The 26,520-nt window shown below is 41.6% G+C and overlaps 2 protein-coding genes across 4 annotated transcripts in view; both read left to right on the plus strand.

The window, feature by feature from the left end:
* The first annotated feature begins 249 nt into the window (after nt 1-249).
* On the plus strand, nt 250-10,316 carry ube2g1a (ubiquitin-conjugating enzyme E2G 1a (UBC7 homolog, yeast)). Of its 2 annotated transcripts, none has more exons than XM_036937851.1 (6): nt 250-359; nt 3,950-4,052; nt 7,595-7,692; nt 7,942-8,120; nt 8,585-8,708; nt 8,940-10,316. In XM_036937851.1, the coding sequence occupies exons 1-5, from the start codon at nt 335-337 to the stop codon at nt 8,669-8,671; spliced, it is 492 nt and encodes a 163-aa protein (XP_036793746.1). In that variant the 5' UTR covers nt 250-334; the 3' UTR covers nt 8,672-8,708; nt 8,940-10,316. The 2 variants fall into 2 exon arrangements, with proteins under 2 accessions (XP_036793746.1, XP_021479912.1); XM_021624237.2 differs by lacking the exon at nt 250-359 and adding an exon at nt 522-737.
* An 11,191-nt stretch (nt 10,317-21,507) lies between these two features.
* The window catches only part of LOC110538909 (rabankyrin-5), a 41,984-nt gene continuing 36,971 nt past the window's right edge, over nt 21,508-26,520 (plus strand). For both annotated transcript variants that reach the window (XR_005035030.1, XM_036937852.1), the window contains exons 1-5: nt 21,508-21,645; nt 24,330-24,546; nt 24,865-24,983; nt 25,284-25,419; nt 25,694-25,817. Coding sequence is in view for 1 of the 2 variants with exons in the window: in XM_036937852.1 (XP_036793747.1) it covers nt 21,636-21,645; nt 24,330-24,546; nt 24,865-24,983; nt 25,284-25,419; nt 25,694-25,817 (606 nt within the window). In the remaining variant the exon portion in view is untranslated. The remainder of the gene's footprint in view (nt 21,646-24,329; nt 24,547-24,864; nt 24,984-25,283; nt 25,420-25,693; nt 25,818-26,520) is intronic.

Below are 26,520 nucleotides of genomic sequence, written 5' to 3' on the forward strand. Positions count from 1 at the left end.
TTAATCTGCACCCCTACTTCCCGCAGCTATGTTCAGGGGATGTAGTATTTAATTATGTATTTTGTTTCCTTAGGGAGACAATATTGGGTAGGATTTAGACTTTCACTGTCTCCGGTCCACACTCCAGTCCAGCTGGCAGGTGTAATACACTTTAAAGCTAATTGCCAACCACCATATACAATCCACAGAAGAAGAAGAAGACGAAAGAGATCAGGGCTGTGCACAGACCATTCAGTAGGGCAGTTCTCGATAAGGGGGTACACAGACCTTTCAGGGGGCACACGGACCTTTCAGGGGGCAGGTGCTCAAACTGAAACATAATTCACATCTCAAAATGTACAACATATACACTGCCTCTAGTGAGCATTTTTACTTTTTTGAGCATTGAAGTGTTGCAACTGTGGTGAAAATTAGGTTGTCAAAGTCAGGGCCGTCCAGAGGATTTCTTATGCAGAGGCTGTCAAAATTCCACCGAAGAAGAAGGTGATGTCACAAGTGCTGTTGCGCGTACTGATAATTGCCTTCACGCGGCTTTACTGTTTTTTTTTAGTGCGCATGTGCCCCAAAATGAGAATGTTGAGCAAAACAGACTAGAAAAAAAAGCACTGGCATTATTTATTGAAAGTTGCTAGCTAATTCTCTCACCTCACAATATTAGCTAGCTAACATTTTAAAATCAAAATTGTAAAACATGACGGAGCCTCAGGCAGCACTGTTACTCAGGAGACAGCTGGCAGGTAATTTATAAACTGGTGGCTAACGTAGCCGGCTAACGCGCTGATTGCTTGTCGGGTTGCTATGCTAGCGAGCGAACGTTAACTAACTAATCTTTGTTTCGGGTTTTATATACTGTCATGTATGGACTATGGTGTGAAATGTCATCTTTTGATTACTTAATTTTGATAGTTTAATACAGTAAAGTAAGCCCACCAGTGGCAGCGAGCTAGGCAGTTACGAAGCTAGCTACAGACAGTTGATATAGGACACTTTTGTATCTATGTTTCCACAAAGTTTCAGTTGATAAAATAGTTAGATGGCTAGCCATCTAACGCTAGATGTATATTTTGGTCATGTTTTAGGAACGTCTACATTGGTTTTGTTCTGTGGACGCGAAACGATTCACCGGTAGCTTACTAATTAACGTTTGTTACCCCTTTGTTTTGGACGTCTAGCTAACATAAGTGGACACATGTCAACTGTAGCCATTGATGCACAATTGTCAGGTCTTTATATTAACGTTGGCGAAGACGGAGCGGTGAGTTTAACTGAACCAGCCGTTAACTAAATGTGTTCAATCTGTTAAGTAACGTTATTTGACTTGTGCTACGATAGTCCATCTTTTTTACGAAATTGAATCCATACAGGGGACATTTGGAGGAAGGACTTTGAAATGTGACCGTTGAATCGCAAATCATGATTGAGAAATAATTGAAGTTGAATTATTTGTGCTCCCGAGAGGCGCAGTGGTCTAAGACCCTGCATCTCAGCGCAAGACGCGTCACTGCAGTACCTGGTTCGAATCCAGGCTGCATCACATCCGGCTGTGATTGAGAGTCCCGTAGGGTGGCACCGGGGAAGGTCGTTATTGTAAATAAAAATGTGTTCTGAACTGGCTTGCCTAATTAAATAAAAGTTACATTTGTGGCATTTTGGCTTTACCCAGGCATCCTTTTAAACGAGTTTACCCATGACGTTGCACAACTATGTAAATTAATAAGTCATCGTTTTAGTCAAAGTATGATATTTGGGCTTGAAGTGACAAATCCGAACTGCCCACTTCGTGAAAATCTGTGTGTGATATCTTTTCCTATGATATGACATACAAATTATTTTCATCCTGTTTCGTTTAAGGGCTGGGTCTTATTTGAATGTTACCACCTGCATTGGTAAAGGCAATTAGGCATTGTTAATGTTGTAAATAACTATTGTAGCTGGAAATGGCTGATTTTGTACGCTTATGTAGATATTCAATTCAGAGGCCCATTATCAGCAACCATCACTCCTGTGTTCCAATGGCACGTTGTGTTAGCTAATCCAAGTTTATCATTTGAAAAGGCGAATTGATCATTACAAAACCCTTTTGCATTTATGTTAGTAAAGCTGAAAACTGTTGTTCTGATTAAAGAAGTAATAAAACTGGCCTACTTTAGACTAGTTGAGTATATGGAGCATCAGCATTTGTGGGTTTCATTACAGCCTCAAAATGACCAGAAACAAATAACTTTCTTCTGAAACTTGTCAGTCTATTCTTGTTCTGAGAAATGAAGGCTATTCCATGTGAGAAATTGCCAAGAAACTGAAGATCTGGTACACCACGGTACTACTCCCTTCACAGCGCAAACTGTCTCTAATCAGAATAGACTAGAATGAGGAGTGGGAGGCCCCGGTGCACAACTGAGCAAGAGGACAAGTACATTAGTCTAGTTTGAGAAACAGACACCTCACAAGTCTTCAACTGGCAGCTTCATTAAATAGTACCCGCAAAACTCCAGTCTCAACATCAACAGTGAAGAGGCGACTCCGGGATGCTGGCCTTCTAGGCAGAGTTACGCTGTCCAGTGTCTGTTCTTTTGCCCATCTTAATATATATATTTTGGCCAGTCTGAGATATGGCTTTTTCTAAATCAATTTCCCCAGACATCTCCTGATGTGGTTTAAATGTTGTTGCGGAATTAGCACATCCCATTTAGTTTTTTTTCTATTATACCAGGTGTAATGCTGAGTGAGAGAACCTGAAAAAATAGAAGGAAACGAAAACTTAGAAAAGCAAAGTGGAGAAAACGGCATTTGGGGGGGAAAAACGGAATCAGGCAGAAAATAAAACAGATTTTACAGGAGCCTATTATTGCGGCTCCTTGCCAAGTTCTCAGCGCAGGGAGAACACCTCCTTCTAAAGCCCTATGTGGCTGTGTCCCAGAGGCCTTTCTTGGTACCTGACGCTTTGTTTCTCAAAAGGGGAAGCCTTGAGATTCACACATTCCATGAACTCTCTGAACCTATGACCTCCTTGACAATGTTCCTCTGGATTGATTACTGGTCATGTGACTTAAAAGCGCCACTCGTATTTACCAGTTTCTCTTTTGCATTGGCACACTTTCAATGCCTCCAAATTCTGGAGTACTTAGAATTTAATTAGATTAACTTGATCTGGTCTATGCAAAATAATGAAACATTTGCTTGAATAAATGTGTTGAAGTGATTTTAAAAGTAACTATGAAAATCTAAAAGCACTCTTCAGGGTTGCTGTTGAAAGGGTGTGTAACATACTACTGCAGTAGCCATTTAACTCCTCACTCACCCCCATCAACAGCAGAAGTGGTCACTCACCTCCATCAGCAGCAGTAGTGGTCACTGCTCCTGTGCTTTGAGTTAGAGGTTGAGTTGCACAAGGCCTAATCAAGTTAGTGAATATTTGCTTCCCAATGCTTCACCAATTACTTATACAGTTAGAGGTGCATTATTGGGACCATTCACATGTCTCTTTTAGTAGACTTCATTTTTTAAATGGTTGTTTCGAGAGGAAATGAAATAGTTGGAAACCACACACAGTTGATTCTTTTAGGACCAGAGCCCATGGTGTGACAGATGGGTGCAGTCCTTTGACTGTGCTGCTGTTTTAGCACAGCAGGGGACTGACTGGCTGCCAGAGTGACAGCACATTTAAACCACATTGCACTTTTGAGTTAGCAGTTTAAGTTGTTTAAATTGCTACTTAATAATAGGGATACAAATTATTTAAAGGTCAACAGATTTATGTTCACAGAGAGGAACATTTAAATCTGAGTACTGAATCCAGCATTCCAACACAACTGATTTGAGAGATGTACTTCTTACTTAATTGACTGGATGAAGTTCAAGAGTCAAATATCACAATAGAGCCATTTATTTTTGTATATTTATTTTTGATGAAAACCAAATGATGTTAAAATGTTTTCTCTCTATTTACCAGAGCTGAATAAGAACCCAGTGGAAGGATTCTCAGCAGGCTTGATAGACGATAATGACCTCTACAGATGGGAAGTCTTAATCATCGGCCCACCAGACACATGCTAGTAAGTCTGCCAGCACAGTTCCACTCTGATTTTGCTACAGTGCCTTGCGAAAGTATTCGGCCCCCTTGAACTTTGCGACCTTTTGCCACATTTCAGGCTTCAAACATAAAGATATAAAACTGTATTTTTTTGTGAAGAATCAACAACAAGTGGGACACAATCATGAAGTGGAACGACATTTATTGGATATTTCAAACTTTTTTAACAAATCAAAAACTGAAAAATTGGGCGTGCAAAATTATTCAGCCCCCTTAAGTTAATACTTTGTAGCGCCACCTTTTGCTGCGATTACAGCTGTAAGTCGCTTGGGGTACGTCTCTATCAGTTTTGCACATCAAGAGACTGACATTTTTTCCCATTCCTCCTTGCAAAACAGCTCGAGCTCAGTGAGGTTGGATGGAGAGCATTTGTGAACAGCAGTTTTCAGTTCTTTCCACAGATTCTCGATTGGATTCAGGTCTGGACTTTGACTTGGCCATTCTAACACCTGGATATGTTTATTTTTGAACCATTCCATTGTAGATTTTGCTTTATGTTTTGGATCATTGTCTTGTTGGAAGACAAATCTCCGTCCCAGTCTCAGGTCTTTTGCAGACTCCATCAGGTTTTCTTCCAGAATGGTCCTGTATTTGGCTCCATCCATCTTCCCATCAATTTTAACCATCTTCCCTGTCCCTGCTGAAGAAAAGCAGGCCCAAACCATGATGCTGCCACCACCATGTTTGACAGTGGGCATGGTGTGTTCAGCTGTGTTGCTTTTACGCCAAACATAACGTTTTGCATTGTTGCCAAAAAGTTCAATTTTGGTTTCATCTGACCAGAGCACCTTCTTCCACATGTTTGGCGTGTCTCCCAGGTGGCTTGTGGCAAACTTTAAACGACACTTTTTATGGATATCTTTAAGAAATGGCTTTCTTCTTGCCACTCTTCCATAATGGCCAGATTTGTGCAATATACGACTGATTGTTGTCCTATGGACAGAGTCTCCCACCTCAGCTGTAGATCTCTGCAGTTCATCCAGAGTGATCATGGGCCTCTTGGCTGCATCTCTGATCAGTCTTCTCCTTGTTTGAGCTGAAAGTTTAGAGGGACGGCCAGGTCTTGGTAGATTTGCAGTGGTCTGATACTCCTTCCATTTCAATATTATCGCTTGCACAGTGCTCCTTGGGATGTTTAAAGCTTGGGAAATCTTTTTGTATCCAAATCCGGCTTTAAACTTCTTCACAACAGTATCTCGGACCTGCCTGGTGTGTTCCTTGTTCTTCATGATGCTCTCTGCGCTTTTAACGGACCTCTGAGACTATCACAGTGCAGGTGCATTTATACGGAGACTTGATTACACACAGGTGGATTGTATTTATCATCATTAGTCATTTAGGTCAACATTGGATCATTCAGAGATCCTCACTGAACTTCTGGAGAGAGTTTGCTGCACTGAAAGTAAAGGGGCTGAATAATTTTGCACGCCCAATTTTTCAGTTTTTGATTTGTTAAAAAAGTTTGAAATATCCAATAAATGTTGTTCCACTTCATGATTGTGTCCCACTTGTTGTTGATTCTTCACAAAAAAAATACAGTTTTATATCTTTATGTTTGAAGCCTGAAATGTGGCAAAAGGTCGCAAAGTTCAAGGGGGCCGAATACTTTCGCAAGGCACTGTATGTGGGTGGGTTGATAAGCCAGCTGGGGAGTATGTGGATGTGAGGAGGAATTTGCTATTTGTCATATACAGCAGTTGTCCGTTCATGTAAAGATTTTGGGCTCTTTTCAACTATTTTACAATTGAACGTTTAAACGAAATTGTGATCAGAAAAAAAAATACAATTTTTTGCTTCTTTATTAACTGGTACTGTGCGGTATGCATCTGTGAATGATGAGGGGGAGAGAGGGCAACCAAGTTGATTTGTGCTGGTAGATGACCTTATTGCTAGTTATTTATCATCTCATCTGATTACATAGTATTTTGTCTTGACTGCATCAAACTGAGAGAAACTAGCTAGCTAACGTCAGCTAGACTAATTAAAACGACATAACAATAACTGTCCCCTTCCAACTCCAGCATAGAATATACAATTTTCTCTAGAACATCTGCAATGTTCTTTATTTTTTATTTCACCTTTATTTAACCATGTAGTCCAGTTGAGAACAAGTTCTCATTTACAACTGCGACCTGGCCAAGATAAAGCAAAGCAGTGAGACAAAAACAACAACACAGAGTTACACATGGGATAAACGAACGTACAGTCAATAACGCAATAGAAAAAATCTGTATACATTGTGTGCCTGTAAAGTAAGGCAATAAATAGGCAATAGTGGGGAAGTAATTACAATTTAGCAATTAACACTGGAGTGATAGATATGCAGATGAGGATGTGCAAGTAGAAATACTGGTGTGCAAAAGAGACGAAAAAAACAAATATGGGGATTAGGTAGGTAGTTGGTTGGATGGGCTATTTACAGTTGGGCTGTGTACAAGCTGCAGCGATCGATAAGCTGCTCTGACAGCCGATGCTTGAAGTTAGTGAGAGATATGTAAGTCTCCAACTTCAATGATTTTTGTGATTCGTTCCAGTCATTGCCAGCAGAGAACTGGAAAGAAAGCGGCCAAAGAGGTGTTGGCTTTGGGGATGACCAGTGAAATATACCTGCTGGAGCGTGTGCTACGGGTGGGTGTTGCTATGGTGTCCAGTGAGCTGAGATAAGGCGGAGCATTACCTAGCAAAGACTTATAGAGCCAGTAGGTTTGGCGACAAATATGTAGCAAGGACCAGCCAACGAGAGCATTCAGGTCGCAATGGTGGATAGTATATGGGTCTTTGGTGACAAAACGGATGGCACTTTGATGGACTGCATCCAGTTTGCTGAGTAGAGTGTTGGAGGCTATTTTGTAAATGGCATCGCCAAAGTCAAGGATCAGCAGGATAGTCAGTTTACGAGGGTATGTTTGGCAGCATGAGTGAAGGAGGCTTTGTTGCGAAATAGGAAGCTGACTCTAGATTTAATTTTGGAATGGAGATGCTTAATATGAGTCTGGAAGGAGAGTTTAGTCTTGCCAGACACCTAGGTATTTATAGTTGTCCACATATTCGGAACCATCCAGAGTAGTGATGCTATGCGGGCAGACAGGTGCGGGCAGCGATCGGTTGAAGAGCATGCATTTAGTTTTACTAGCGTTTAAGAGCGGTTGGAAGCCATTGACGCTTGTTTAGAGGTTTGTTAACAGTGTCCAAAGAAGGGCCAGATGTATACAGAATGGTGTCGTCTGCATAGAGGTGGATCAAAGAATCACCCTCAGCAAGAGCGACATCATTGATATATACAGAGAAAAGAGTCGGCCCGAGAATTGAACCCTGTGGCACCCCCATAGAGGCTGCCAGAGGTCTGGACAAAATGTGATCATCACGTGGAATTATAAATGTTCTTATTGTTTTAACAGATTTTTTTTTTTTTAATTGCTGTTTAAACGTTAGACTTTTTCCATTTGTCACATATTCCAACCCCTGATATTTGACTATAATGAACCATATTTCTCTCTGCCACAGTGAAGGCGGTGTGTTTAAAGCACATCTCACGTTTCCCAAGGACTACCCTCTCAGGCCACCTAAAATGAAATTTATCACAGATTTATGGCACCCTAATGGTAAGTATGAGTGTATTGCACTGGGTTTGTTTTCTCTTGAAATTATTTGCACTATTTTTGTCTGTTTACTGTTGGGGAAATGTAGGCTATCCCTCAGGAGGATCAGTAGTGTTTCTCAGTAAAGTAATACTTTTTTAGAACCCACCAAAATCCCTTACTCTGGCAGTTATTTTCACACAGTTACATGCATGCACACAGAAATAAGAAAATACATCTGTTCTAATTTCATGTCTCTTATCCTGTTTGCAGTTGACAAGAACGGTGACGTATGTATATCTATTTTGCACGAGCCTGGTGAAGATAAGTATGGCTATGAGAAGCCTGAGGAGCGCTGGCTGCCCATCCACACAGTGGAAACCATTATGATTAGTGTTATTTCCATGTTGGCGGACCCTAACGGAGACTCGCCTGCCAATGTAGACGCTGCAGTAAGTCTCATTTTCACCTGAGGGGCCGAATCAGGGGTTTGAGCTCACTCTGATTACGGTTCTTTATATATCGACAATCTGTGGATGGTTATTTAGGACAAAAGGAGTTAAAGGCCCAGTGCAGTCAAAAACATGATTTCCTGTGTTTTATATACATTTCCACACTGAGGTTATAATAATATTGTGAAAATGCTGATGATGCCCTTTTCGTGTTAAGAGCTGTTTGAAAAGACCACCTGAAATTTCAACCTGTTTTGGTGGGATGGAGTTTGGTACTTAATTGTTACCCAGAAATAATTTGATATTGAGTTTAAAACGACTGAATTGGACCTTTTTTAATGGTATATTTCATCCTGTAGTGCACATAATTCTGAATGTTCCATGTTCCCAAGCATCATATTTGCCTTTGGAGAGCAAGAATCTTTAAACTAAAGTGTTTTCCCCCTTCTTTGTTCCCCCTGCAGAAAGAGTGGAGGGAAGACCGACATGGGGAATTCAAAAGGAAAGTGGCCCGTTGTGTAAGAAAGAGCCAAGAGACTGCCTTTGAGTGATTATTTATCAAGCGGCTTCTTGCTTCACTTTTTCAGGGTAAGTGTAGTGGACTTTTGCCCCTTGGATCTTTTACAAACCAAGTGTTGTGATTTTGAGGCGGTCCCAATGCTATTATATGGCATCTGAGTAACTTACTATACTGTTCACACTTCAAATTAAATATGTAGATGGTTCATTCATACCTGTTGAAGTATCTGAAAGTCTATGCCGGAAGTTTATTACAGTATATCCAATATGTGCTAAGTTGCCTGTTCTTGTCTTACACAGGTCTCCAATTGAGAAACAACATAGCAATGTTTTCCTGCACTCTACCACCCTATTGCATGGCTGGTCTTCATTGACTGTCAGAAACCGTCTGGCAACAATAGGCTGCAATAGAACATAACAGCTGTTACCAGATCCTGACTGAAAACCGCCAAGCAAGTGCCAACAACAAAGCAAAAGATGAATAACCAAGTTTTTTTTTTTTTTTTTAAGTCTATGAACTGTATTTCAGGAAGATATTGTAAAGACCTGTATATAGCACAGACATAAAACTGGATAATATATCAATTGTCCCTATTCCATCCAGCAAGACACTTAGTACCAAATAAATAGCGTTTCTGTAGGTAGAATCTGAGTCCTATAGATTCGTATGTTTTTATTCCACTTCTTCAACATCTGCTCTAGTGTGCATGAGTTCAGTTCTGTTACAGGTTGCTTTGACGGACAGGAGGCCTTGTAGGGAGCAGAATGGTAAGAATGCAATGCTCTTGTAGAATCCCTCTATTGGAGGAGAGCTGCTTTGGTTCTAGAATGACTGAAATATCAGGCCGGATTTGCATTTATGGCAGATGGACATAAGGGTGCATTACACATACTGTAGCTTGCTTGTCATGTTGGGTTCATTCACCTCAGCACTTCAGGAAAAGTTGCTGTAAGTCAACATTTAACATATGAATAAGGTTATAAATATAAGTCTTTACTTTGGATTTTAACACCACCCCCTACCATGATCCAATTTGTCAAGTTCAGGTGTGTTTCTTCGGAGATGGACATAACCCTTACAAGTCATGCATGCACAAATTGAAGTCATACGTGTAAGTTTTTAATTAGTATTTTTTTCCAAAAAGTGCCTCCTATTAAATTGCTTGGCAATTGCCCCCTGTATTGAACCAGAGTTTCAGAAAAATATGAGAAATTTGTACAAGTTTGTACAACATCAGCACAATGTGTAATTCAAATATTGGTTACATTTGGTTTAGCAATAACTTTCCCCTCTGTGTGGTGAACCGTCTTATTTAAAAAATAAATAAAATCTGATATTTGGGTGATGTGGAGACCTATTTCTCCTGTATTCACCTTGATAAAGGAGATTAATTGTGTTGTGTCCTAGGTAGGATTTGTTATGCATGCTTTTAACTTGAGGTTTTCTTGCTGGTAGTTTTGGGGTTTTGATTTAAAATGTGTGAAAGAGTGTGTGCCCGTGCCCTTTTTTCTTTACCCTCTATTCCCCTGATCCTCGATTTTCCCATGGTTTATTATTTTATTCTGTCTGATGGACTATTGCAGTTTACTTGCCTAATGTACAAAGACAAAATACTGATGTATATTTTCTGTGTTATGTAGTAAGTTCTTCTAAAATAAGATTTATGTTCCCAATAATTGCTGGTGTTTTTTCTTTTTAATGAAATTCATATCCGCAGTGTTTTGTCATAGAATCAGGCATGATTGATACACACATTATCTTCTTTCCTAGCATGTCATTACCTGGTCCTGACCAAAGCTCCCTGCCTTTTATCATGTGGTGTCTGACCCCTAGGTGAAACATATAATGTACTTGTCATGCAACACATTACACTAGATTTAACTAGTGATAGGATACTGTCATTTGGCACAAAGGTGAGAATATTATATGGGTCAAGTGCATTCTGTGTACAGTAGTGCCCCATATTCAGAAAGCCATGTAACAACAGTACACCAAGTGAGGTGTTGGTGCTTTGATTGCCACAGACTTATGCCGCGTTCAAGAATACTCTGAAATTACTTTCTTGGAAACTCATGGAAAAATTTGTTCTGTTTCAGAATCAACCAATAGGAAGCTCTATGTAAAAAAAAAGTGTGTTAATTTTAACTGAGTTTCCGAGTTGTCTCGCAATATCCCTATCCCCCATGAACAATTGGCCAGGCAGAGATCTTTGGAGAGCAGATTTGTCTATTTTTGGATGGGTTTCAGGGAGCTGTGCCAAGAACAGGCTCCAGTCTAGACTTGGCAAGGACCCGCAAATGTCTCCCCCTCTGCAACCAACCATGTATTATTAAGAAGATAATTTCTAACATGTACCAGTCAAAAGTTTGGACACCTACTCATTCAATGGAACTCCTTCAAGACTGTTGGAAAAACATTCCTCCTGAAGCTGGTTGAGAGAATGCCAAGAGTGTGCAAAGCTGTCAAGGCAAAGGGTGGCTACTTTGAAGAATCTAAAATCTATTTTGATTAGTAAAACACTTTTTTGGTTACTACATGATTCCATAAGTGTTATGTCATAGTTGTCTTTACTTATTCTACAATGTAGAAAATAGTATAAATAAAAATCCTGGAATGAGTAGGTGTATCCAAATGTTTGACTTGCACTATCGCTAAACTCCTAATGCGTGTATTTCTTTAACTCTGAACAAGTGGAACTGATCTGAAACAATATTCAGGGTAGAGTATTAGTTATTTTAGTTTTTGAGTCTTTAAAAAAAAAAAAAATCTTTATCCATCCATTCAATATCAACCCCTCTATCAATGTTGATAAACACTTTTATTCTCACACACAGTCAATGAAGATTAGGCACCTGTGTATTTCACAATGCATTTCAGTCAAACATGGCTCCAGGCCTAAGCAACATCAGCGGTTGCTTTGGGCCCCTGGCTGCTAGGGGGCCTGTCATGCCAAATAATGTGCATCTACGTCACAATGGGATTCGATAAACTATTCGTGTCTGTTGCTATAGCAATGGGGTGATGACCTAATGATTAGAATTTTAGATATCATTACAGCCTAAATTATGTAATTTTCATCATCGCTATGCAAACAGGGCTGATTTCCGCGACAATTGTATTGTTGAAACAAGTTTTGTTTCAATAAAATGAAAACATGATTTCTAACTACTTTTGGGTACCTTGTTAACATTACAACATGAAATCCATGTCTTAAAAGTTGCTGTGTTTCAGAAATGGCGAAGAAAACGTGTAATCTGCTTGACACATTAAAGCTAATTACCTTACAGATCACGAAGTCAGCTAATTTCCACTCCATTCATAGGCAAATCCATTTGATTCATACACTGGTTTGTCTGGCTGTCATGTTTCATTTTAACCTGCCCTTATCTAGAAGTCCTCTATTATGAATCTTCTTTTTTTTCTATCTCGCATAGCTCATTAATACACCCTTGAATATATATATATATATATATATATATATATATATATATATATATATATATCTTGTCACACCCTGATGTGACAGCTGTTTAATTTCTCTATTTGGTTAGGTCAGGGTGTGATGTGGGGTGGGCATTCTATGTTTTGGTTTCTATGTTTCTTTATTTCTATGTTTTGGCAGCTAAGATAAAATGCTACAAGGAAGCAGTGAGCAGCCACGCAAAACGGTCTCGAGTGGCAACCAATCTGCCCAATTAGCTGTACACCTACTTATGTTGATCCTCCCACTTATTTCGCAACACCCACTTTCAGACACTCCACATATGCAGTTACCCAAAAAAAATTTCTAGTCTTGCCAGCAATCTAAACTTGTAGTAATCATCACCGAATACTGACTGGGCACACAGTACATGTGCCCAGGGGCCCTGACCTCCTGGGGGCCCCCATTGATTTTGTTAGTCACTCTCACTCAGATATAATTTACATGGCATAAGTCAAAATGTGTAGAATTGCAGGATATTAGCTGTATGTTTTTTCTCTCTGTCCCATGACAATATTTGTAGATTTGCATAAAATGTTTTATAAAATTGCTAAACTTCTCTCCGCCCCATGGCATAATGTGTAGAATTGCATAACGTTTGCTTTAAAACGACAACATTTTCTCTACTCCCCATTGCAAAATGTGTAGAATTGCAGGAAATTAACCATTAAACTACAATTATTCTCTCTGCGGTCAACGGGAGCACTACAATATTTTGCCCGCGCACCACAACCAAATCTGGCCCTGCATTCAAAGATGCCAGTCACTTTTTAGAGAAGCCCTGACCCCGCCCAGCACACGTTTTTCATTTGTGGATGCTTTCCAGACAGACGATGGGTGATGGGCAGAGGGGAGATCGTATTGCTCAGTGGGTTCGCCTGGGCATGTTGAATTTTAAAACATTACAGATAGAAATTGAATGAATATAACTGACATGATTCCTTAGAATCAGAGAGGCATGTTTGTTCTACGTCAATCTTTTCTATCTGAACTTTGGTCCGTCCTCCTGCTGAACGCGGCCCTGGTATCCACTCTTCCCTATGTATGTGAAGCTAGCCACAATAACGATTAGCCACAGTAGTGGAATTTGCGGTTCGCCTTCTAAATAAAAGTCTGTAGTTGAAAGTGACGCAAATAGTGGAGTCGTGCCATATATGGACTAGATAATAACACACGGGTCAGAATGTTGTTACATAATTTAAGATTAAATACAATAATGAATTAGTTTGACAATAAACAGAAAAAACTGTTGAAATCCTACTGTGGATGTATTCGACTGCATAATTCCATACATATTTTGTGTTTCAGCCAGAATTTAAAATGGCTTAAATTGAACATTTTTGTCACTGGCCTTCACACAATACCCGATATGGTCAAAGTGGAATTATGTTTTTTATGTTTACAAATTAATAAAAAATGAAAAGCCAAAATGTCTTCAGTCAATAAATATTCAACCCCTTTTAATGGGGTTGATTGTCCTGGTACCACACTGACAGGTCTCTGACCTCCTCCCTATAGGCTGTCTCATCGTTGGCTGTGATCAGGCCTACTGCTGTTGTGTCGTCACCAAACTTAAAGATGGTGATGGAGTCGTGCTTGGCCATGCAGTCGTGGGTGAACAGGGAGTACAGGAGAATAAATAAAGCACGCACCCACTGTGTTGAGGATCAGCATGGCAGATGTGTTGTTGCCTACCCTTACCACCTGGGGATGGCACGCCAGGAAGTCCAGAATCCAGTTGCAGAGGGAGGTGTTTAGTCCCAGGATCCTTAGCTTAGTGATGAGCCTTGTGGGCACTATGGTGTTGAATGCTGAGCTGTAGTCAATGAACAGCATTTTCACATAGATGGTCCTCTTGTCCAGATGGAAGAGGGCAGTGTGGAATGCGATTGAGATTGCGTCATCTGTGGGTCTGTTGGGGCGGTATGCAAATTGGAGTGGGTCTAAGGTTTCTGGGATGATGGTGTTGATGTGAGCCATGATCAGCCTTTCAAAGCACTTCATGGCTACTGACGTGAGTGCTATCGGGTCTGTATTAATTTAGGCAGGTTATCTTCGCTTTCTTGGGCACAGGGACTATGGTGGTCTACTCGAAACATGTAGGTATTACAGACTCGGTCAGGAAGAGGTTGAAAATGTCAGTGAAGACACATGCCAGTTGTTCCGCCATGTTCTGAATACACGTCCTGGAAATCCGTCTGGCCCCGCGGCCTTGTGAATGTTCACCTGTTTAAAGGTCTTGCTCACATTGGCTACAGAGAGCGTGATCACACAGTCGTCCGGAACAGCTGGTGCTCTCATGCATGCTTCAGTGTTGCTTACTTTGACACCGCACATTCATGAACTCAGGATTTCTGAATAGGCCTTGAAACCATTCCAGGACAATCAGAAGCACCAGCCCCAACAGTAGGTCCACTTACTACAGGTACATCCATGTAATCTCCATCAGTCCGCACTGTACTTCTACCAATCTGTTTTAAGGCCTCTGCATATGATACAGCATGACTGATCCTATATTTCTGAGCCTCTCTAGCCTCTCTCTGTACCTGACATCCACCAAATGCGTCACTGTGTTATCTCCCACAATTACAGCACTTAACCATCACATTGCTTCCACAATCATCGTAATCATGTGCCCCTCCACACTTGGCATATATTTTCTTTCCTTTACACTGAGCAGCTACATGTCCCATTCTTTGGCATTTAAAACACTGCAGTGCATATGGGACAAATTCTCTAACAACGAAGCTAAGGAATCCTATCTTTTTCCAGCAAGACTGGACACTGATAAGCCTTCACTTCTTTGACCCTCTCGCATACTGATCAACCTTTTGGCCTCAAACACTCTGCCTCCCTTCACATTTTCTTTAATATCATCTATGGACATATTGGAACCACAGTGATGACTCCCCTCAATCCGGCGCCGACAGAGATGGCCGCCTCGCTTTGCGTTCTCAGCAAACTATGCAGTATTTCTTTTTTTTATGTATTATTTCTGACATTGTTACCCTAGGAAATCTTAAGTTTTATTACATGCAGCCGGGAGGAACTATTGGATATAAGAGCAACGTCAACTTACCAACATTATGACCAGGAATACAACTTTCCCGAAGCAGATCCTCTGTTTGGTCTACCACCCAGGACAATGGATCGGAGCCCAGCAGCAGAAGGGGAAGAAGAAGCGGTCTTCTGGTCAGGCTCAGTAGACGGGCACATCGCGCACTGCTCCCGATTTTACAACTCGCCAACGTCCAGTCTCTTGACAACAAGGTAGATGAAATCCGAGCAAGGGTTGCCTTCCAGAGAGACATCAGAGATTGTAACGTTCTTTGTTTCACGGAAACGTGGCTCACTTGAGACACGCTATCGGAGTCGGTACAGCCACCTGGTTTCTTCACGCATCGCGCCGACAGAAACAAATATCTCTCTGGCAAGAAGAAGGGCGGGGGGGTATGCCTTATGATTAACGAGACGTGGTGTGATCATAACAACATACAGGAACTCAAGTCCTTTTGCTCACCTGACCTAGAATTACTTACTATCAAATGTCGACCGCATTATCTACCAAGATAATTTTCTTCGATTATAATCACAGCCGTATATATATCCCCCCCCCCCCACGCAGACACATCGATGGCCCTGAATGAACTTCATTGGACTCTGTAAACTAGAAACCACATATCCTGAGGCTGCAGTCATTGTAGCTGGGGATTTTAACAAGGCTAACCTGAAAACAAGACTCCCTAAATTTTATCAGCATATCGAATGCGCGACCCATGCGGAAAAGATCCTGGATCATTGTTACTCTAACTTCCGCAACGCATACAAAGCCATAGCCCGCCCTCCTTTCGGAAAATCTGACCATGACTCCATTTTGTTGCTCCCAGCCTATAGACAGAAACTAAAACAGAAAATGCCCGTGCTCAGGTCTGTTCAACGCTGGTCCGACCAATCTGATTCCACGCTTCAAGATTGCTTCGATCACTTGGACTGAAATATGTTCCGCATAGCGTCGGATAATAACATTGATGAATACTCTGATTCGGTGAGTGAGATTATTAGCAAGTGCATCGGTGATGTTGTACCCACAGCAACTATTAAAACCTTCCCCAACCAGAAACCGTGGATTGATGGCAGCATTCATGCAAACTGAAAGCCTGAACCACTGCTTTTAATCAGGGCAAGGCGACCGGAAACATGACCGAATACAAACAAGTGTAGCTATTCCCTTCGCAAGGCAATCAAACAAGCTAAGCGTCAGTATGGAGACAAAGTAGATGTGGCAGGGTCTACAGTCAATCACGGACTACAAAAAGTAATCCAGCCCCTTCACGTACCACGATGTCCTGCTCCCAGACAAACTAAACAACTTCTTTGCTCTCTTTGAGACACGACACGGCCCGCTACCAAAACCTGCGGGCTCCCCTTCACCGCAGCCAACGTGAGTAAAGCATTTAAACGTGTTAACCCTCGCAAGGCTGCCGGCCCAGACGGCATCCCTAGCCGTGTCCTCAGAGCATGCGCAGACCAGCTGGCTGGTGTGTTTACGGACATATTCAATCAATCCTTATCCCAGGCTACTGTTCCCACATGCTTCAAGAGGGCCACTATTGTTCATGTTCCTAAGAAAGCTAAGGTAACTGAGCTAAATGACTATTGCCCCGTAGCACTCACCTCCGTCATCATGAAGTGCTTTGAGAGACTAGTCAATGATCATATCACCTCCACCGACGACGCAATCACAACCGCACTGCACACTGCCCTAACCCATCTGGACAAGAGGAATACCTATGTGAGAATGTTGTTCATCGACTACAGCTCAGCATTCAGCACCATAGTACCCTCCAAACTCGTCATTAAGCTCAAGACCCTGGGTCTCGACCCCACCCTATGCAACTGGGTCCTGAACTTCCTGACGGGCCCTCCCCAGGTGGTGAGGGTAGGAACCCTGCTGATCCTCATCACTGGGGCTCCACAACGGTGTGTTCTCAGTCCTCTCCTGTACTCCCTGTTCACCCATGACTGCGTGGTCATGCACGCCTCCAACTCAATCATCAAGTTTGTAGATGACACTACAGTGGTAGGCTTGATTACCAACTACGACGAGACTGCCTACAGGGAGGGGGTGAGGGCCCTCGGAGTGTGGTGGGAGGAAAATAACCTCACACTCAACGTCAACAAAACAAAGGAGATGATTGTGGACTTCAGGAAACAGCAGAGGGAACACCCCCCCTATCCTCATCGATGGGACAGTAGTGGAGAGGGTAGTAAGTTTTAAATTCCTCGGCATACACATCACGGACAAACTGAAATGGTCCACCCACACAGACAGCGTGGTGAAGAAGGCGCAACAGCGCCTCTTCAACCTCAGCAGGCTGATGAAATTCAGCTGGTCACCAAAAACACTCACAAACTTTTACAGATGCACAATCGAGAGCATCCTGTCGGGCTGTATCACCGCCTGGTACGGCAACTGCCCCGCCCACAACCGTAAGGCTCTCCAGAGGGTAGTGAGGTCTGCACAACGCATCACCGGGGGCAAACTACCTGCTCTCCAGGACACCTACACCACCCGATGTCACAGGAAGGCCAAAAAGATAATCAAGGACAACAACCACCCAAGCCACTGCCTGTTCACCCAGCTGTTGCTTCACCAACTTTTTTTCCATTTCCTCCATTTCTTCCCCACTACTCGCTGTCATTTCCCCCGCCTTTGGGGGGGTGCTTATGTGAAACATAGCATTTAAATGTTGAACACCGTTCAAACTGAACGCAGCCCAGGCAAATGCAATCCATCAACGCACTATGTGGTATTGATCAACCAATTGTGTTTTAGATACCACCCACACATATTTGTTTGATACCCCCTTATTATCATATTGGAGGAAGAAATACAGAAATAAAGAAATAAAGAAATAATATAAATGAAAAAAATGAAAGTGGGATTAATTATTGAAATAGTTATTTATCTATTTATGTGTGCATTCATTCATCCATTTATTTCTAATTACTGCAGATTTGGTTCTCCATACATTCCAATCTTGTTTAGCATTATCTAGTCCAAATATGGCATGATTCCACTATTTGTATCCGTTTGCAATCACTGTCAATTTGCAACTTTTATTTTGAAGGTGAACCCACAAACGCACACGAGGATGACAACTGTCGGTTACCATAGCAACAGAGTAACCAAAAATGTTCTTCTTGTGAAAAAAAGTGTATGTTATATCCCCATAAACATGCATAAAAATGATTTACAGGCAACATGAATTACTAACCCAAAAATGTATTAGAAAATAATGATTTGTATTGTTATATGTGACTCCATAAACCTATAATGTTAGCCAGCTAACTAGCTAGTCATGTATGTGATAATGTTTCACCCTGCAGGCTACGACCCCGCCCACAGCTGACCCCGCCCTGTTCTATGTGCAACAAGAAGGCGTACTCATGGAGAATGATTGATGCCTCTACTGGCAAAAATACCATATTAGCATTGGCAGCGCCATTGAGGGCTTCCACCATGTTAATGTCGTCAACTGGGTGGGACTTAAAACTTAATTGGCTGATCACTCCTGTTGACCCTGTTGGTGTCCAACTGGGTCATCAGGAGGGATCAGCCAAATCGTGAAGAAGAAAATTGACTTCTTCAAAATGAATCTGCCCATGCTGTCACAGACGCTGTAATGGCAGAGATACAAAAATGAGTCCTCTATCTATCTCCATGTGGGTACTTTACTTTTTAGGACATTTGTTGGAAGGATGATGAGAGAGGGAATTTAGCTGTGTCGATGAGGTAAATTACGAACTAAGGGGAAATGCGACCGCATGCGCTGGCAGAGCGTGGAGGTCAATGAAAGTATGTTGAGCCTGGGCACAGAAAATTAAACAGAAAATTAAAAGATGGAAGAAGGTAACATCTACCACTACACCTGACGAGAGTGAGGATGGGTGGGAAGAGGAAGTCAAACGAAAGAAATCCAGCATGGCAGGAAAACGTAAAAGCAAAAGGTGCAAACAAGCAACATTACCACTACACCTGACAAGAGTAAGGATGAATTACCTGGTGGCAGGTGCGGTGAAGACCGCCGAGATTGAGTCTCACCCTGATGATGACAACTATAATTCTGGCCAAGTGGGAGTGAGACTTTTGGAGAGAATGGATCCTTGTAGTCTGGAGGATCCATATGTGGTGTCAGGTACGGTGGAGAAGAGGTTGGGGATTGTTGAGTTGGTGAAAGTAACTCAAAGTGAACTCGTGATGATTTTTTGTGGTTATACCATCCAGAGGGAGTGGGCGATTCATACCAAGTGCCTAGGGACAAGTCCTGTTACTTGCTTTGTCCTCCGGAGCAGGGCGCCGTTGAAAGGAGTGATAACTGGAATGGCATTACATGTTGAGGAGGAGCAATTGAAATTGAAGATTCCCGGTGTCTGTGACGTCCCCAGTTTGCTGCGACGTAAACCTGGTAGAGATTGTGGTGAAAAAGAGAAGACATTGTCTGTTTTGCTGATTTTTGTATGCAGAGTCTTTACCCGGCAAAGTTGAGTTAGGATGTGCCTTGAGAGATTTTGTCCCAAACCCATTACAGTGTTTTAGGTGCCAAGCTTATGGTCATGTTGCAGCAGTTTGTAGGAGGGAGATTCATACATGTGAGAAGTGTGCAGGAGGGCATGAGACAAATGATTGTGTAGTACCAGTGGAAGAGATTGTGTGTGTTAACTGTATACAGTTGCAGTCGGGAAGTTTACAAACACTTAGGTTGGAGTCATTAAAACTTGTTTTTCAACCACTCCACAAATTTCTTGTTAACAAACTATAGTTTTCGGAAGTCGGTTAGGACATCTACTTTATGAATTATACAAGTAATTTTTCCAACAATTGTTTACAGACAGATTATTTCACTTATAAATCACTGTATGACAATTCCAGTGGGTCAGAAGTTTACATGCACTAAGTTGACTGTGCCTTTAAACAACTTGGAAAATTCCAGAAAATAATGTCATGGCTTTAGAAGCTTCTGATAGGCTAATTGACATCATTTGATTCAATTGGAGCTATACCTGTGGATGTATTTTAAGGCATACCTTCAAACACAGTGCCTCTTCGTTTGACATCATGGGAAAATCCAAAGAAATCAGCCAAGACCTCAGAAAATGAATTGTAGACCTCCACAAGTCTGGTTCATCCTTGGGAGCAATTTCCAAACGCCCGAAGGTACCACGTTCATCTGTACAAACAATAGAATGCAAGTATAAACACCATGGGACCACACAGCTGTCAGCAAGGAGGGCATTCTGTCTCCTAGAGATTAATGTACTTTGGTGCGAAAAGTGCAAATCAATCCAAGAACAACAGCAAAGGACCTTGTGAAGATGCTGGAGGAAACAAGTACAAAAGTATCTATATCCACAGTAAAACGAGTCCTATATCGACATAACCTGAAAGGCCACTCAGCAAGGAAGAAGCCACTGCTCCAAAACTGCCATAAAAAAGCCAGACTACGGTTTGTTATGTTTGGAGGAAAAAGGGAGAGGCTTGCAAGTCGAAGAACACCATCCCAAACGTACAGGGGTGGCACGGGGGTGGCAGCATCATGTTGTGGGGGTGCTTTGATGCAGGATGGACTGGTGCACTTCACAAACTAGATGGCATCATGAGGAAAGACAATTATGCGGATATATTGAATTAACATCTCAAGACATCAGTCAGGAAGCTAAAGCTGGTTTGCAAATGGGTCTTCCAAATAGACAACGACCCCAAGCATACTTCCAAAGTTGTGGCAAAATGGCTTAAGGACAACAAGGTCAAGGTATTGGAGTGGCCATCACAAAGCCCTGCCTCAATCCTATAGAACATTTGTGGGTAGAACTGAAAAAGTGTGTGCGAGCAAGGAGGCCTTCAAACCTGACTCAGTTACACCAGCTTTGTCAGGAGGAATGAGACAAAATTCACCCAACTTATTGTGGGAAGCTTGTGGAAGGCTTACTGAAACGTTTGACCCAAGTTAAGCAATTTAAAGGCAATGCTAATAAACACTGAGTGTATGCAAACTTCTGACCCACTGGGAATGTGCTGAAGGAAATAAAATATGAAATAAACAATTATCTCTACTATTATTCTGACATTTCACATTCTTAAAATATAGTGGTGATCCTAACTGACCTAAGACTGGGAATTTTTACTTGGATTAAATGTCAGGAATTGAGTTTAAATGTATTTGGCTAAGGTGTATGTAAACTTCCGACTTCAACCTTAAATGCATGAATAGGGAGGAAGTAACCGGCCTCACATTCCACTACAGTAGGTGGCGGTGTGGGCAACTCACTGTTAATTTCCTCCAATATATATTTTATGACGAAGATATTGAGCTAGAATTTGGTGTCCCCTCCAACTTTCGGATCTTTAATATCCACCCGCACAGTAGGTGGCGGTATTCACATATTCTTGTTGCGATCGCAATTATACCAAAGAAGAAGAAAAGGCTAGCGAACCAAAAGCAACAGAACCAACATGGCGGAAGGTATATGTATTTTTACGCCCTTTCTTTATTAGCTAGCTAGATGCGGATTAAATGTATTACAGGAATAGCTGAATGTCTATAAGATATTTGATTTAATGGGGATTTGCAGTGTTTAAAAAAAATAACGACTGTCTCTTTTTCTTGTGCATTTAGCGGCTAATTTTTATTTGCAGCTAGCTAGGGGTCGTAACTAGTTACTACATCCACAAAGTTGTACACCCCGCCCATTTCTACAATGTATCTTCTTAACATGCTATTTGAAATTGAACCTTAACCACACTGCTACCCAAAACCTTAAATTAAGACCCAAATGCTACGTTTATTTTTCATTAATTGTTACGATATAACCAATTATAACATAGTGCTTGTGCTATCTAGTGGAAACCCTAGCTAGCTGGTAAGGTGGTCTGGTGTTGATGGTGTGATTTGGGCGGAGAAAGCATCTTGCCAGCAATACTTGTGAAGCTAGACACTTTAATTCGCGGGGTGCTTGAACACAATTCACTGGATTGGTATATCTAAAGAAAGCCGAATTTGCTAAGGGAAGTGATTATACACTTCTTACGTTAGTTTTTCGTCAATATTGTAGTTAAAACTAACGTTAACTGTACAACTCGACCCCCACACAGAGTACATTTATGTCGAGAATAACGTTCAAATGTAGCTAGGTAGTTGGTTACTTAACTTGCTCAATTTGGTGTTGCATTATTGAATGGTTTTCTTTTTATTGTAGCTAGTGAGCTAAAAGTATAGCTGCCTATATTGTATGAGTTTGTGGGATAGATGGCAATTAACGTTAATCTCGACTGAAGATAAATGTAACTCGAGTCGGCAACAAATTTACCCGATTTGACACAGTACAGTGAAAATATTTTGAATAATGTGACTTCCGCCAGTTTTATTTTTTTGCTCATTCAACTGTGTGGCAGCCTCCTCGAAGAGTGCATATACAGTAGGTCTACAGTACATGCTAACTAACTACTCCGTGTCAATTATAACGCTACACCAGCAGGTGTTTGTGTAGCTCTAGCACGTCATGGAGTTGTTTGTGCTGCCTAAAACTTGCATGGATTGATTTTGTTAAGTATTTCCCTTTTGTCATGCTAAGCCAGCCAATATTTTTTTTTACGAGCAAACGTTAGATCTCAGAAGCTTGTCACTCACTTTAATCCCAAGTGATGTGTACAGTTGGATAAGGCTGTAGTTTTATTGCCCCTAAAAAGTTTCTTCTAATGATGCCCGTACGTGCTGAGTTGAAGGTAACAAGCTTAAGACATCCTCTCTTTTCAAAATGAATGGAACCTTATGAATGAAGTGTGACAGGTATGAGTGGCACTTGGGTATAAAGCATGCATTTAGATTGTGGCTCTGAACAGTTTTTTTTGTTCAACAGCTCCGCCTATCTTACTTATTACATCAGTGAACCTTTCCTGTGGTCGTTGATCAGTTGGTACCGCCTTACCCATGACTATAGCCAGCAAGCTAGTGTTAGCCTTTCACTCTGACTCGAGGGAGGGCAAAGTTATGTGCTGCCTCAGCATTCTGTCTCCACTCAAATTTAGGGAGAAAGGGGAAGGAAATGGGAGAGGGAAGTAAGTGCAATTCTGGGCTGAGTGGGCTCAGATGTGTACTAAACCCTAATGTGAAACATCCATAGCTTATATCCAGACAGGAAGCTGCCTTGCAAAATACTAGGTCTTCTTTAAACAATACAACCTCAATTAGGGATACTTTGGCAAGAGAAAATAACCACGTATCCATCCATTTTTTTAAGTGAGTAATGTGAGTAACCATAAGTGAGTAACCAGATAAATAAAATAAATCACAACCGCTATGATGGAAACAGGAAGTTTTGGTACAAGTTTTATAAATGCTGACAGATCATTTGTTCGTTTGACATGGTGGGATATATTTTTGTGTCTGTAAAATGTATTATGGGAGAAATAGTGACGGAAACTCCTTTATGCACAAATATTTATATAATAACCATCATATCGAATTATTAGGCTACAGATGAAATAAGTGATGATGAACTTCACATGGTGGTGAAAGTGCACGGTATTAACTTGACACTCCTTTCAAATAAATGTTGAGGATCTTATTCTGGTAACTTGATGATCGACGCTTGACTGCTGCTTGACAAATACAAATATTCTCCATAATTTCATTATGTCGGCTAACCTACCTGCGGAGCCTACCCACACTGTATCTGCGAGCTGTTAGCTAGAGTGCACATGCCAGTACCAGAGTATGCACACTGCTATTTAACGCAACAGTTTTTGTGACTACTATTGGTAGAGTTTTAAAAAATGTGACGGAAACCCTTTCAACATTACATTTTTAAAAAGTACATTTTGTGTACACTATGTCATCACACACTGAGTTTTATCCTCGACAAGTCAGTTTGTTGGAAACATACCACTTGTGGGAAAATTTGCATATTTTCTTTATGCAGATTTGGAATATTCTCATGAAAATCTGTTGCCAATTGGATGGAAACCTAGCTAATGAGACTTTCTTTAATGTGCTGTTTGGTTGTACAACAATTCCTATTTGTCTTAATTTCCTTAACTGGTTAAACAACACAAAGCATTGTGAGACAGAATGTGCTCAATGCAACCTTGCTTTTAAGCAGCTTTCTTCTTCTCTTCCCCTCCTTTATCTCTTTACTCTCTCTGTGACAGAGGAGGTGGCCAAGCTGCAGAAGCACCTAGCCTTGCTGAGGCAGGAGTATGTGAAGATGCAGCAGAAGCTGGCTGACACAGAGAGGCGCTGTGCCATGCTTGCTGCTCAGGCCTCTGTCCAGGGCTCCACCAAGGCCTCCGTAGCCGGGTCAGAAGACACCTTTATCAGCCGCCTGCTGGAGATCGTGGCCGAGCTCTACCAGCAGGACCAGTACAGGTGAGGAGAGGTGTGTGTGTGGGGGCATGTAGTTTGTGATGTATGCAGCGACATACTGCCATGGTAACACCCGGTAAGAGGACCTGCTTTATCATTGCTCCTTTGTTTTCTTGAGGTGGAAAGCCAAGAACAAGAAAATAATTGCACTTTATGTGATATCATTGTTCAAAATCGCATTGATTATACCAAGCCGGTTTTAGATTTTCTGATTCACAGCTATCTACAGAAATCCTGAGAAATTATGCAATACTTAACTAGTTACTTTAGCGATGAACATATTTTTTCTCACTTATGTTGTGTTTGTTTTCATGTTTGTAGTGATCTGAAGGTGACTGTTGGAGAGACGACGCTCAACGCTCACAAGTTTGTCCTGGCTGCTCGCAGTGATACCTGGAGCCTGGCTAACCTGGCCTCAACCTCCAAACTGGACCTGTCTGGTGAGCTACCCTCCCTGCTGTCACACTCACGTCACTATAACCCAGAATGTAATCTCAGTAAACCCAGAAGTAAAATCTCACATTAATTTGGGTTGCTACGCCATGAACTTGCTGCGCAAAAAAGAAGTCTCCACCCTCGAGTCCGTTGTGTTCACAGTTTTGGGAAAATGCACCACAAACGGTTCCTTCCAGCAACTGCACTAAAAGCAGTTCATTCATAGTGTAGCTTTAGTTCAGTGGCGTTATCTTTCATTCCACTCGGGGTAGTTAACTCCGTTTCTCCCATGCTGGGTGTTCCAGATGCCAAGCCGGAGGTTGCCATGGCGATGTTGCGCTGGGCCTACACAGACGATCTGGAGCTCAGTGAGAACGATGCCTTCCTCATCGATCTGATGAAGCTGGCCAACCGCTTCCAGCTGCAGCTGCTCCGAGAGAGGTAGGCAGGGGCTGAAATACATTGGCTGTGTTTGAGAGCAACAAATTCTGCTTAGTCACTGATCTGTTACCGACTGTCATCTCATTCACACGTGCACACACTCTGGGGGTTGGAAGTTGTTCTAAAGCCAAATGGTGTTACTGGTGGTTTACTGCCTAAGGGCACATGTGCTCTTTGTGTTTTTCCTGTCTTCTAAGGAAGCTATAAATGCATTGTCCAATATTTCCAATTGACATCAGTGATCTCAAACATTGCTTTTGTTCTCTTGGAACAGGTGTGAGAAAGGGGTGATGTCTTCTGTGAATGTGAGGAACTGTATCCGGTTCTACCAGACTGCTGAGGAGCTGGACGCCACAACACTCATGAACTACTGTGGAGAGATTATCGCCAGCCACTGGGTGAGTCTCCACTGTCCAACTGACTGTTAAATGTTCCCCTGACTATCCAACTGTGGACAAGACGGTCTCCGGGTTCATGGGAAAGTCAGGCCTGGGATTGAAGGGGCTTGAATCAATACACAATCCATTTAATCTCTCAGATGACGTCCCGAAGTGCTCGGCCTGATCATGCATCACTATACTGGGATCTCAATTTACAGTGCTATTGATTATCCTCTAGCTCCCATCTGGATGATCTGTTACATACTTAACTCTTCTTAACCTCATCTAAAACTCTGTTTCAAAACACCTTTAAAGGGAAGATTGCAGGATTAGGTTGCTGTTAAACATTCTAATTTGTTTAATCCTTCAAACTAAAAGTTCCAATGTGACATATCACTTGACAATTGTATTTTTGGGAAAACCGTCTATTTTATGTGAATTTGACCGAAGCCACGTCGGAAAATAGTTTAGAAAAGTGACGTAAAGAGGAGCAATACGCAACCAGGAGTGACGCAAACCACTGTCCACATAATACGGTAAAGAATGAGTCCTATTGTTTTTGCTAAACTATTTCGGCACATTGAAAATCAAGATAAACCTTTACCATCATAGTAGACATTAAACGTCTATAACCAAACTGGCTAAAACTCTGTAGTTGGCCAATGGTAGCTATTTCTAGCCACATGCCAACCTGAGTGCTACTACTAGCAGTAGTAAATCC

Source organism: Oncorhynchus mykiss, chromosome 12 (assembly GCF_013265735.2).
Source record: "Oncorhynchus mykiss isolate Arlee chromosome 12, USDA_OmykA_1.1, whole genome shotgun sequence".
Classification (NCBI taxonomy): domain Eukaryota; kingdom Metazoa; phylum Chordata; class Actinopteri; order Salmoniformes; family Salmonidae; genus Oncorhynchus; species Oncorhynchus mykiss.

Bases quoted from the DNA above. Each gene is read 5' to 3' on its own strand.
- ube2g1a (XM_021624237.2), top strand. From the start codon at position 692: ATGACGGAGCCTCAGGCAGCACTGTTACTCAGGAGACAGCTGGCAG. The intron at 738-3,949 runs GTAATTTATAAA...TCTATTTACCAG, and splicing joins ACTCAGGAGACAGCTGGCAG to AGCTGAATAAGAACCCAGTG. The intron at 4,053-7,594 runs GTAAGTCTGCCA...TCTCTGCCACAG, and splicing joins GGCCCACCAGACACATGCTA to TGAAGGCGGTGTGTTTAAAG.